Source organism: Temnothorax longispinosus, chromosome 6, assembly GCF_030848805.1.
Source record: "Temnothorax longispinosus isolate EJ_2023e chromosome 6, Tlon_JGU_v1, whole genome shotgun sequence".
NCBI classification, from domain to species: domain Eukaryota; kingdom Metazoa; phylum Arthropoda; class Insecta; order Hymenoptera; family Formicidae; genus Temnothorax; species Temnothorax longispinosus.
In genome coordinates, this window is record NC_092363.1 from 14,951,194 (window position 1) to 14,964,837 (window position 13,644).

At 35.6% G+C, this 13,644-nt stretch overlaps 2 protein-coding genes across 2 annotated transcripts; one reads left to right on the plus strand and one right to left on the minus strand.

Moving 5' to 3' along the window:
* The first annotated feature begins 7,034 nt into the window (after nt 1-7,034).
* On the plus strand, nt 7,035-12,749 carry Prosalpha6 (Proteasome alpha6 subunit). The gene is made up of 6 exons (XM_071781613.1): nt 7,035-7,183; nt 9,192-9,442; nt 10,491-10,650; nt 10,730-10,939; nt 11,819-12,038; nt 12,347-12,749. The coding sequence occupies exons 1-5, from the start codon at nt 7,181-7,183 to the stop codon at nt 12,029-12,031; spliced, it is 837 nt and encodes a 278-aa protein (XP_071637714.1). The 5' UTR covers nt 7,035-7,180; the 3' UTR covers nt 12,032-12,038; nt 12,347-12,749.
* Las (lipoyl synthase, mitochondrial) lies at nt 12,130-13,626 on the minus strand. The gene is made up of 4 exons (XM_071781614.1): nt 13,193-13,626; nt 13,028-13,085; nt 12,762-12,917; nt 12,130-12,668 (listed from the first exon to the last, which is right to left on the minus strand). Exons 1-4 carry the CDS (start codon nt 13,380-13,382, stop codon nt 12,299-12,301), a joined length of 774 nt encoding a protein of 257 aa, XP_071637715.1. The 5' UTR covers nt 13,383-13,626; the 3' UTR covers nt 12,130-12,298.
* Nucleotides 13,627-13,644: the final 18 nt, after the last annotated feature.

Here is a 13,644-nt window from a genome sequence, read left to right on the forward strand (position 1 = left end):
ATTAAGAAAAACGTAAATAATTGCTTTATGCAGTTCGGAGGTTATCAAGAAATTGTGCGCATGCGCAGTACTTAGCGCCTGCGCAACAGAAATCGAGCGCGCCATTTTTTAAATTATTCATTTTTCTTTAATTTGCTTTATACAGTTTGCGAGATATCAATCATTAGAATTTGTACATTCTCAAGGCACAGACAAATTGCTCCATTCTTGTTTCAATTTGCTCCACCTTTAAAAACTAATTATCTACAGTATTTATTAAGAAAAAAATAAAAATTATCGTTTTATGCACATTTTGCGGGATATCAATCATTAGAATTTGTACATTCTCAAGGCACAAACAATTTGCTCCATTTTTGTTTCAATTTGCTCCACCTTTACAAACTAATTATCTACAGTATTTATTAAGAAAAACGTAAATAATTGCTTTATGCAGTTTGGAGGTTATCAAGCAATTGTGCGCATGCGCAAAAGTATTTAGCGACTGCGCAACAGAAATCGAGAGCGCCATTTTTAAAATTGTCATTTTTCTTTAATTTGCTTTATGCATTTTGCGGGATATCAATCATTAGAATTTGTACATTCTCAGTGCACAGACAAATTGCTCCATTCTTGTTTCAATTTGCTCCACCTTTAAAAACTAATTATCTACAGTATTTATTAAGAAAAAAATAAAAATTATCGTTTTATGCATTTTGCGGGATATCAATCATTGGAATTTGTACATTCTCAAGGCACAGACAATTTGGCGGAAATATTCAAACGTAATATAACAGCTCTATTGTTTATAACTATATCTCAAAGAGTTTAGTCAATATTTCCTATTGATTTTTGCTAGAATAACTGATTCTCGCTTGCTCTATTGAGATATTTAATTGCTCCATTCGTATAATTAATTTTTAATGATATTTTAGCAAAAAACCATTTATTTCTTTGGAATAACATATTTCCTATAGTTCTCTGCAAGTATATCCAACATAAAACGATTGCTCCTTAATTGCTCCATCATTACTTTAATGATTTATTGCATTTTTATTAAAAAATTAACAAACTGAATGCTGAAGCACAGACTTTTGCATAACGCATATAGGTATCAACCAATCATAATTCTATATTTTTATTCTGTTGTTAAGGCTATTGCACGTAACAAAGTTTTAGTCATAATCGTAAGGCCGTAAGAAAATAGACCAATCACAGTCGATTATTCTTCGAGCTGGAGGACACAAGGCGTTAAGCCCCTTGCACAATGCCAGGCAACAGGCAATAGGAACAGGGAATAGAAATCAGAAATCATGTATAAATGCAGAATAAACAGTGACACAGGCAATAGACACAAAGTTTCCGTCACGTTGGAAATTCTGTGCCTATTGCCTATTGCCAACCAATCATAGCATTTGAATTTTTTAGGTTGTAATTAACGATTTTTTGGTTATTTCCTGTTCCTATTGCCTGTTGCCTGGCATTGTGCAAGGGGCTTTAGGGTGTCTCCCCATGCAGGACGGAATCTCGGAATCATTCTGATTGGTTAGTCTCATGAGGCTAACCAATCTGAATGATTCCGAGATTCCGTTTTCCGAAATTTCGCCCTGCATGGGGAGGCACCTTAAGGCCGGTCATTCATAGTCGGTTCTTATATTTAAGACCGTCTTAAGTACAATCTTAAGATGTCATTAACCAATCACAAAGCCGTATTAGCATCTTAAGACATTACTTAAGACGGTCTTAAAATAAGAACCGACTATGAATACCGGCCTAAAGGCCATTGCACGTAACAAAGTTTTAGTCATAATCGTAAGGCCGTAAGAAAATAGACCAATCACAGTTGTTTATTCTCCTTGAGCTTGAAGAATAATCGAGTGTGATTGGTCTATTTTCTTACGGCCTTACGATTATGACTAAAACTTTGTTACGTGCAATGGCCTTAAGTCCGTATTTACAATGGGTACAATGGGTGTAGTAAAGCGGGGAGCACACACTTCTGCACAACGCATAATGCGTAAGCATAAGAAAATTGATTGGTTCATACAAATGTGTATAAGGAAATAGACCAATCAGTTTTCTCATGCTTACGTATTATGCGTTATGCAAAAGTCTGTGTTCCCCGCTTAAGGCCTTCACACATAAAATGTCGTAAGGACGTAAAACGTAGGCGTAAGAAAATCGATCAATCCCAATCAAGTATTTCCCCCTACTGTGGTTACGGACAGCACAATATTTGATTGGGATTGGTCGATTTTCTTACGCTTACGTTTTACGTTCTTACGCGATTTTATGTGTGAAGGCCTTTAAGCCTCAAGCCGTAAGCAATTGACCAATTACAGGCGAATGTGAGGAGAATAATCGACTGTGATTGGTCAATTTCTTACATCTTGAGGCTTACTACAGCTATTAGTAGATACGGACTGTGGGTTTTTAGTAGTTTAGTAATTTCCTAAAAATTACTAAGTATTACTAAGTAATCTCTAGAAAAGTTTAATATTTTCTAGGGAAGTTTAGTAATTTCCTAGAAATTTTCTAAGAAATTACTAAACTGCTGCTCGCTGCTGCAGCATTTCACTGCCCATGAAATTTCACCTTTAGACTTTAGGTTTGTTCGCGTCGCATACTCCAATATACACCAGAGAGCACTTGGATCACGAGTAAAGGTTGCGATTGGAGCAGATGAGTTTTTGGAGTGCGTTGGAGTGAGTAGGAGCATGGTGGGGCATGCGACGCGAACAAACCTTTTTACATCTTAATTGAGATAGGACTATTCTTCTAGATCTACAAATTTAATCCAATCAGCCCAAAGCGCTTACTAAGCGCTGACTTCTGCTGAACGCAGCCAATACCTTTGCGCATGCGCACAATTTCTTAATATCCCGCAATATGCATAATGGAATTATTTGTTTTCCTTAATAAATACTGTAGATAATTAGTTTTTAAAGGTGGAGCAAATTGAAACAAGAATGGAGCAAATTGTCTGTGCCTTGAGAATGTACATACAAATTCCAATGATTGATATCCCGCAAAATGCATAAAACGATAATTTTTATTTTTTTCTTAATAAATACTGTAGATAATTAGTTTTTAAAGGTGGAGCAAATTGAAACAAGAATGGAGCAATTTGTCTGTGCACTGAGAATGTACAAATTCTAATGATTGATATCCCGCAAAATGCATAAAGCAAATTAAAGAAAAATGACAATTTTAAAAATGGCGCTCTCGATTTCTGTTGCGCAGTCGCTAAATACTTTTGCGCATGCGCACAATTGCTTGATAACCTCCAAACTGCATAAAGCAATTATTTACGTTTTTCTTAAGGGTCGACAGGAGTAACACTACCGACCTCTGTCGGGTTGCTTAGCTGCGAGTCCGTATTTTATTTATTATAAATTTTTTAAAAGCCAAAATGGAAAATCCGGCTCTGTACCAGCTTGCGGCTGATCTTACTGATTAAAACGAGCATAAGTGAAATGAGATTCGTTAATTAATTTGGCTAAAATTTGGGACAAACCGTTCCTAAGCAGCTTTGCAGGCTTGCTTAGAGCTGCAAAGCTGCTTAGGAACGGTTTGTCCCAAATTTTAGCCAAATTAATTAACGAATCTCATTTCACTTATGCTCGTTTTAATCAGTAAGATCAGCCGCAAGCTGGTACAGAGTCGGATTTTCCATTTTGGCTTTTAAAAAATTTATAATAAATAAAATACGGACTCGCAGCTAAGCAACCCGACAGAGGTCGGTAGTGTTACTCCTGTCGACCCTTAATAAATACTGTAGATAATTAGTTTGTAAAGGTGGAGCAAATTGAAACAAGAATGGAGCAAATTGTCTGTGCCTTGAGAATGTACAAATTCCAATGATTGATATCCTGCAAAATGCATAAAACGATAATTTTTATTTTTTTCTTAATAAATACTGTAAATAATTAGTTTTTAAAGGTGGAGCAAATTGAAACAAGAATGGAGCAATTTGTCTGTTCCTTGAGAATGTACAAATTCTAATGATTGATATCTCGCAAACTGTATAAAGCAAATTAAAGAAAAATGAATAATTTAAAAAATGGCGCGCTCGATTTCTGTTGCGCAGGCGCTAAGTACTGCGCATGCGCACAATTTCTTGATAACCTCCGAACTGCATAAAGCAATTATTTACGTTTTTCTTAATAAATACTGTAGATAATTAGTTTGTAAAGGTGGAGCAAATTCAAACGAAAAGGGAGCAATTTTTCTGTACCTTGCGAATCTACAAATTCTAATGATTTTCGCTTATATTAACGTTTACATTGTTACTAACTTTATCATTTATTTATAAAAAAAGAAAATGGAGCAAATTATGAAACATGCATATTATGAAGGAGCAAATTAAGCAGATTTTTTTCATGTATCGTAAGTTTCATTACTGTAGAGGTCGCTGGCTGGGAGCTTGTGGGTCTCGGATGCACACCAGCGTCGTTATATGTCCTTATTCAACTTTTAAGGGCCCACCAACCACAGTTAGTTTAACCGACGGTTAAAGTTAGCAGTATTGACCAATACTATTGGTTTATACAGCTCCGGTAACTTAGCCGGTCAACTTCGACTTTATTAATTTTCATATTTTTTTATCGTTTGTTGGTCGTTTGTTGGTGATTGTTGGCCTAATTACAACGTTTGTTGGTTCTTAATTTTTTTTTAAATTTAAAAAGAAAAATTAGCATTAAGTTAGCCAGAAAAATTGTATTTTTAATTTCAAAAAAGCCTAATCGATGCGTAATCGTTTGCTGATGATTGTTGGTCTAATTTTAGCGTTTGTTGGTTTATTATTAGTCTTAAAAACGAAAAAAAAAACGAAAAATTATCTCACATATTAAAGTAATCGAAGATTGGTTTATTTGCCTACGACTTAAGCTTTATTTCTATCAATTTAAGGCTAACATCTATAAAACTGCCATATGAATACGGGCCTTAACATCGGCAGAAAATCGCGAAAACATCAAGAAACATCGTGGTTCGTGGGAAGCACACACACACACACACACACACACACACACACACACACACACACACACACACACACACACACACACACACACACACACACACACAACGGGGGGGTGCGAGGGGGGGCCTTCGGCCCCCCCTCCCCCGCACCCACCCCGCCGGTAGGCTGCGTGGACCTCGCTTTACAACATAAAGTATACATGCTAAGTTGTAAAACCAAATTATAAAGTACATGCATGGGGGAGGGTGCAGGGGAGAAAAGCCTTTCTGTTCACGTGCGCTCACGCATGTAAGCCCCCTTGCACCCCTCCATGCATGTGCTTTATAATTTCGTTTTACAACTTAGCATGTACTTTATGTTGTAAAGCGAGGTCCACGCAGCCTACCGGCGGGGTGGGTGCGGGGGAGGGGGGGGGCTAAGGCCCCCCCTCGCACCCCCCCTGTTGTGTGTGTGTGTGTGTGTGTGCTTCCCACGAACCACCATGTTTCTTGATGTTTTCGCGATTTTCTGCCGATGTTAAGGCCCGTATTCATATGGCAGTTTTATAGCTGTTAGCCTTAAATTGATAGAAATAAAGCTTAAGTCGTAGGCAAATAAACCAATCTTCGATTACTTTAATATGTGAGATAATTTTTCGTTTTTTTTTCGTTTTTAAGACTAATAATAAACCAACAAACGCTAAAATTAGACCAACAATCATCAGCAAACGATTACGCATCGATTAGGCTTTTTTGAAATTAAAAATACAATTTTTCCGGCTAACTTAATGCTAATTTTTCTTTTTAAATTAAAAAAAAAATTAAGAACCAACAAACGTTGTAATTAAGCCAACAATCACCAACAAACGACCAACAAACGATAAAAAAATATGAAAATTAATAAAGTCGAAGTTGACCGGCTAAGTTACCAGAGCTGGTTTATACTGCTAAACCTCATAGAAGTTAGCCGGACAATTTCGACTTATGACATTTTTTTTACGAATCGATTGTTAGTCGTTTGTTATTGATTGTTAGACTAATTAAAACGTTTGTTAGTTAATAGTTTTTACGTAATCACAAAAATAATTTTTAGTGTTAATTTAGCCGGTAAATAAGCGACGTCATTAGTAAAGGGGGCCACAGACAGGACGCGTCAAGCGTCAAGCAGCGAGCAGCAACCCAATCAATGAGGTGATATCAGCAGGCGTAGAAAATATCGTCTCGCTGATTGGTTACTGCTCGCTGCTTGACGCTTGACGCGTCCTGTCTGTGGCCTCCTTAAGGGTGTATCCCCATGAAGAAAGAAATAGCGGAACGGAAAACGGAATTCCTTCGATTGGCTAATATCCCATCTTGAGAGCCTCCACCTGAAGATTAGCCAATCAGGGGACCTATTATGGACTTGTTCGGAATGGATTCCGATCGGAATTATTCCGTTTTCCCTAGAAAAGACAATAGAAATCTAGGAAATAACTGAACAATTCCGATCGGAATCCATTCCGAACAAGTCCATAATAAGTCCCCAGAGCAATTCCGTTTTATAGCGTTTTCGATTTGCGACTCAAACCGACTCGGGTCGCATCATGTAAACAGGACTCTAGCATCATTGACGTGGAATACATACATATCTATGTATGTATTCCACGTCCATTGATGCGACCCGAGTCGGGTCGAGTAGTAAATCGAAAACGCCATTAGTTCCGTTCCGCTATTTCTCTCTCCATGGGGATGCAGCCTAAAGGTGGAAGCACATAAACGTGTAGGAGCCATAAGCAGAAGGCAGAAGCCATATGCGCATGCGCTGTGGTATTTATTAGAGCTCTGCAGATACCATAGCGCATGCGCATATGGCTTCTGCTTTCTGCTTATGGCTCCTGCAATTTTAAATGCTTCCACCTTTAAGGTGAAATTTCATGGGCAGTGAAAAGCAGCAGCAGATTGTACTGATTACTGATTGGCTACAAAATAGAGAAGTTCTAGAAACTTGAGAACTTCTCTATTTTGCAGCCAATCAGTACGATCTGCTGCTGCTTTTCACTGCCCATGAAATTTCACCTTAACGCACATCACTGGATCACTCCACCATGCAGAGTGCAGATCACTAGTGCAGATCACTGATCACTGCTGATCACTGCATGACAAGTGATTTTGGTTAGTCGGCGAAAGTCGGGTGTTTTTGCAAGTATATATATAATATTGTTTGTTATCTTTACTCTTCCAGTTGAAAGAATTGCTAATAAAAATGGTAAGTATTTAGTTAATTATTGATATATTATACTTCGAGCTTTCTGTTTATTTAATGATTATTACAAAAAGAATTTATAAATCATGTCAAAGTCGCCATTTTTATGGTTATGTACTTATATTTGTATATAGCAATATGAAAGTATACATTACGTGACGAAATAGTAATGATTAAAGGTATATGAGAAAAAATAAATATATTGCCTGAAAAGATGAAAAATTTGTGTATAAGTGTTTAGTTTATTGCTTAAATTGAATAATTAAACATTAACATGTATCGAGATTTGTGCGCAAGTGCCCATTTAAGATACTACCGATAGTATACGGCTATATGGTATGATAACTATTCTATACATGTTAATTGTATATATAATGTATCAATCAATGATATGAAATATTTTATGATAACATATCTGCTTATACTCAAAATATCGAAATGGCCTGAATGGAAATAATTCAGCATGGACAATTGATGGTACAACATTGGTAGCAAACTGACATTGCCATCATTTAGACGTTAAAATAACGTTTTTAACATTTTAACGTTAAAATGACGACAAACTTGCTACCTGGGAAGTGACATGGAATGTGTTAAATATACAACTATTATATCATTGGCATAGACACAGTTTTTGACCTGACTTTTATGTTGATGTCCATTTCTTCTCAACTTATATCTTGATAATGAATTGCTGGATGCATGTAAGTAACAAGTAACACCACCCAGGTGTCACGCCGATTTTTTTGAAACTGTGCACACTTGTAGAACTTCGAAAAATATTTGTGTCGTGTTTTTTTATTTTTGCCTATAAAGCGTTTTAAGAGTCGAGTTTTAAGGTAGAAACTGCCCTCGAAATACTGACCTTCTCAATCCTATGTATAACAACTTTTTAGGCCATGCACGTTGCTGGTCGATTTTTTGTGAAAAAAATGTCGAGAAAACCCTGAAAACTCCTAGAGATAATATTCTGGTGCAAAAACTATTCGAGATAACGTACATAGAGTTGAGAAGGTCAATATTTCGAGGGTAGTTTCTACTCTTAAAATGCTTTATGATCAAAAATAAAAAAAATGACAATAAAACATGATAAATATTTTGCAAAGTTCTACATGTGTGCATAGTTTCAGAAAAATTGGTGTGTGACACTTGGGTAGTGTTACTTGTAAGACGTGACACTTTGTACAATGTTCATAGTTGGATTTTGTACTTAAGATTGCTTTAAATCTGATTATTGACAGTCTTAAGATTCCATCCAACCAATAAAATAGCTATACTGTGTCTTGAGGTTGTACTTAAGATGATCTTGAATATAAAATTAGACCACATGACTACTGGCCTCCGTTTTGGGAACGACAGTACCATGAAATCGTACCTTAAGTCAAGATGCAAACAAGGAGAGGGTAATAGGCATTAACACAAAAATCAGACCGGAAGTTACATCTTACTGGTCACTGACTTATATAATTATAAATAAAATGGAAATAAGATATTCTTAGTCAAAGACAGGAGACAAATACTTATCAAACGTATGAAAAAGGGGCACAAAGCCGTAACAAGGTGTTCGTGTCAGTTTCTGTGTGTGTATTTATATATATATATATTTTTTTTTTCAACTTTATTTAACTGCGCGCCGATTATTTATCGGACTTGAAACACAGTTATTGTTGGAATTAAAACTGAGGTAATATTTTTCGCAATAAATTCTTTACAGTTTTTAGATAATTAAATCGAGTCGATTTAATTCCGGGGAGGGAAGGGTTTTAATTCCAACAATAACTGTGTTTCAAGTCCGACAAATAATCGGCGCGCAGTTAAATAAAGTTGGAAAAATATATGTATATATACATACACAGAAACTGACACAAACACCTTGTTACGGCTTTATGTCCCTTTTTCATACGTTTAATTTTTAATCATTAGAGCCTTTTAAGAATACAAATACTTATGTTAATTGAATAGAAATATGTATATGATTCCTATTAATTTGACGATTGCATGTATTTTTTAGTTCCGCAATCAGTATGATAGCGATGTGACAGTATGGAGTCCGCAAGGACGACTACATCAAGTGGAATATGCTATGGAAGCTGTGAAACTGGGATCAGCTACCGTAGGTATTAAGAGCAAAACACACGCCGTTCTCATTGCGCTGAAGAGAGCATCATCAGAGCTATCAGCTCATCAGAAGAAAATTATACCGATAGACAAACACATGGGAATTAGCATTTCAGGTTTAACAGCTGATGCAAGAATATTGAGGTATACTGTTTGTTCGTTTTTATCATTCCATAATCTCTGTTTCTATTATTTATAAAAGAATATAGCAGAAAATATATTCTTGATTATCTCTTACCTCTTTTACTTGGCCACCACTACATTGTCATTATATTAGATGTAGATGGAATCTAAGTCTGTTACGTTTTACCCAATTTATTGATTTCTTCTATTCAAGTTATTTGAAACTGATAAGAAATATTGATGGTATTAAAAATTGAAATATTTAAGGGGGAGGGTCAAGTAAACGGCTGTTTGTTTCTGAATTTTTTTTAAACAGATGGAAAGATTTATTAAATCGGAACAAAGTACATTATAATATTCATGATTTAAGGTATATTATAAAATTTTTTTGTCGAAAAATTTCAAAATGGCGGCGCAGCAGCTGCTTGAAGTTGGCTCCTCGGATTTGCACCGTGCAACGCTCAGATCGCTCTAATTAACTGAAATAAAAAAAACCAAAGTTTTTTTTGTTAAAATGCATTTATATGCTTTGCATGAACCTAAATAAAAAAAAATAAAAAATTAAAAATTCAGGATTATTTTGAAAAAAAAGTTACCTTTTTCTTTTATAAACAAATGGCAAAAACAATGTTTATTATTAATTTTTTTTAAATTTAGGTTCATGCAAAGCATATGAACGCATTTTAACAAAAAAACTTTGGTTTTTTTATTTCAGTTAATTAGAGCGACCTGAGCGTTGCACGGCGCAAATCTGAGGAGCCGAGTTCAAGCAACTGCTGCGCCGCCATTTTAAAAATTTTCGACAAAAAAAATTTTATAATATACCTTAAATCTTAAATCATGAATATTATGATGTACTTTGTTTTGATTTAATAAATCTTTTATCTGTTTAAAAAAAATTCGGGAAAAAACGGCCGTTTACTTGACCCTCCCCCCTTAAGTGCAAGTTTTTTTAAACACATTTATAATTATGTTTTAAATTTTATTTATATTTTTTTGCTGTATATTGTAGTAATTACTAGCAAAAAGGTTAACTTAGAATAACAAATTATTATGTTTATATTTGCAGCCGTTATATGCGGACCGAATGTCTGAATTACAAGTATGCTCACGATGATACATTACCTGTGGGTCGTTTAATTACATCTCTGGGAAATAAGATGCAAACGTGTACACAAAGATATGATCGACGTCCATATGGCGTTGGCTTACTCGTGGCTGGATATGATGTAAGAATTTTTTGAAGATTACAGCGTATAATTTATTATATGTCGAATATGTCTCTCTAACAATGATCATCCCTGATAGGATCAAGGGCCCCATATATATCAGACTTGTCCGTCAGCAAATTATTTCGACTGTAAAGCGATGGCCATAGGATCACGTTCCCAAAGCGCAAGGACATACTTAGAGAAACACTTAAGTGAATTTTCATCATGCGATCGTGATGAGTTAGTCAAGCATGGCCTTAGAGCGTTACGTGATACTCTACCTAATGAAGTCGATTTATCAGTGAAGGTAAGTAGATTTGACCAGCTGTACTCTTATTTCGTGTTCCTTGCACTTATAAAATGAAGACAGGATGAAAGTCGGGATCAAATCCTGGGTTCGTCGACTGCGAGTCAATCGTGATCACACGGACTCACGTATCATTTCATATAATCTAGCTAATATACATATACACATATATAGGATGTCCCAGGAGGAAAGGTTTAATATTTTGAGAGGTGATGGTATCGAACCATCATGAATGAGTGTTCTATTCTAAATAACTTTCGAAATAGAGCTATTTGAATGTATAATTGTAAAAATACTGATAAGAGAGATGCTATATACTGTTTCTAATTTATTATTCAAGTGACACATTTTTTTACACCTTACAATAAATTTTCTAAAATTCTATCATTAACATTAATGCATTTATCAACGTTTGTGAGAACATGGCGTGTTGCTTGTCTGAGTGCATTGTGACGTTCTTTTATGCAATAGTATCCATTATTTGACCGAGCAGTTCGTCTCGTGTATCCATTCTTCTGTAAAAATGTGTCACTTGAACAATAAATTGGAAACAGTACGTAGTATCTCTTTCTTATCAGTAATTTTGCAACTGTATATTCAAATAGCTCCATCTCGGAAACTGTTCGGAATAGGAATAGGAACCTTGTTCATATGAACATTTTTGTTTAAAATGACCGATATCATCACCTTCTAAAATATTAACTTTTCCTTCTAGGACACACGCTCTGTATACATACATATATACATGTATATATAATCTTTATGATGTTACTAAATGTGCAGCAAATGATACAATACTTATAATAAGAATCTTGATACATAATTTTAAGAATTAATCTTGATTTGAAAAAGATACTACATCTCGCTTATATATTTCAGAATGTATCAATTGGGATAGTAGGAAAGAGTTACGATTTCACTATTCTCGACGAAACTACGACGGCTGCTTATTTGTCCCAAATTGAAGGGGACGATAAACGTGGAAGGCCTACTGAGCCAGCTGTGCAAGACGACGCCAGACCTCCGCAAGATCCGCCAGCCGACGAAGGTCCTCAAGATCCTCAAGTTGCTATTGCCATGGATACGGATTAAAATAGTAGTAATATAAATTTTATTTGCATTCAATTTATATATAACGTAAAGCTGCATTTTATGATTAAATATCTCAATTTTGTAACAACAGTAAAAACCTATAGATGACGAAACATTTATTATCAATCCATTAATAGTAATATGTTATTGTTCAGATCATTCTATCACTAAATTGCGATGATTTTCTTTTCGCAATGTCTGTAAATTTATTGTTTATATTGATTTTCTATTATATCTTGGCTAAACATTCATCTACATTGCTTCCATTCACGATGTAGTGTGACTATCAATCTGTTGTTTCTTCCGTTGTTTTAGTATATTTGCCAAGAAATATTCCCCGGCCTTATATGATGACCGGACTAATGGACCGCTAGCGGTATACAGGAAGCCTAGTTGATTTCCCAAATTTTCCCATGCTTTAAATTTCTGAGGTGTTACATATTCGACGACTTTTAAGTGTCTTTTGGTAGGTTGCATGTACTGCCCCAATGTTACAGCATCCACACCAGCGTCTCTTAGATCCTGCAGAGTCTGTTCGACTTCCTGGTTGGTTTCGCCCAGTCCCAGCATTATCGACGATTTCGTGATTAAATTGGGATTGAACTTCTTAGCTGCTTTCAATACGGCCAGCGACTGCCTATATATAGTAAACGACTAATTAATTCGAATTAACAATCGTAAATATGTATTAATAAATATATATCGGACTATAAAGATACATTAAGCGTACCTATATCGAGCGCGCATATCGCGAACAAAGGGGGTTAAACGTTCTACGGTTTCAATGTTATGCGCGAACACGTCCAGATTACAATTCACAATCGTAGCGACACAATCTTCATCGCCTCTGAAATCTGGCACTAGACATTCCACTAGGATACTGCTCCTATCATAAAACAAGTATTTCTAACGCGATATGATTTGAGCACTAGTTACTTTATTTCTCATTTGTTCTATTAAATAAGAGGGAAAAAAAAAGTTGCACAGATAAGATACCTCTTTTTTATTTCCTTGACAGTAGATGCGATATGGCTAGCTCCACCATCCTTTAAATCTGAAATAATAAATAATGCGTTGAATTTTGGATCTATAATAGTGCAATTTAATTGTACACACACACACACACACGCGCGCGTGATTTGATTGATTTATATGACTAACCGTCACGATCCACGGATGTTAGAACAACATAATCCAAACCCCAGTCCACTATCGCGCTAGCGGTATTGATTGGCTCCTCTGCATCTAACGGCGGTGGTTTACGTGCAGTTTTGACAGAGCAGAAACGACTGCCGCGAGTGCACATATCTCCCATCAACTGAAGAATCGACTCATTGTTATCTCGACACATCTTCAATGGTTTATTTATTTCCTACAACTTTAACTTTCTATTTGACTATTTTGACACCATAATGGATAAGCGAATCTGCATACCATTCGTATAGCTAAATGGTAACTTTAGATTTTTGTGAGACATTTTCACATAACAAAATGCCAGATGCAAAAATAAAACATTTATTAGAAATTCAAATAATATGAAAGATATTGGTATGTACCTTAGACCATATACTACTGGACTGCGCGTTAGTGGTGGGGACTAGCTAGCGCTGAGT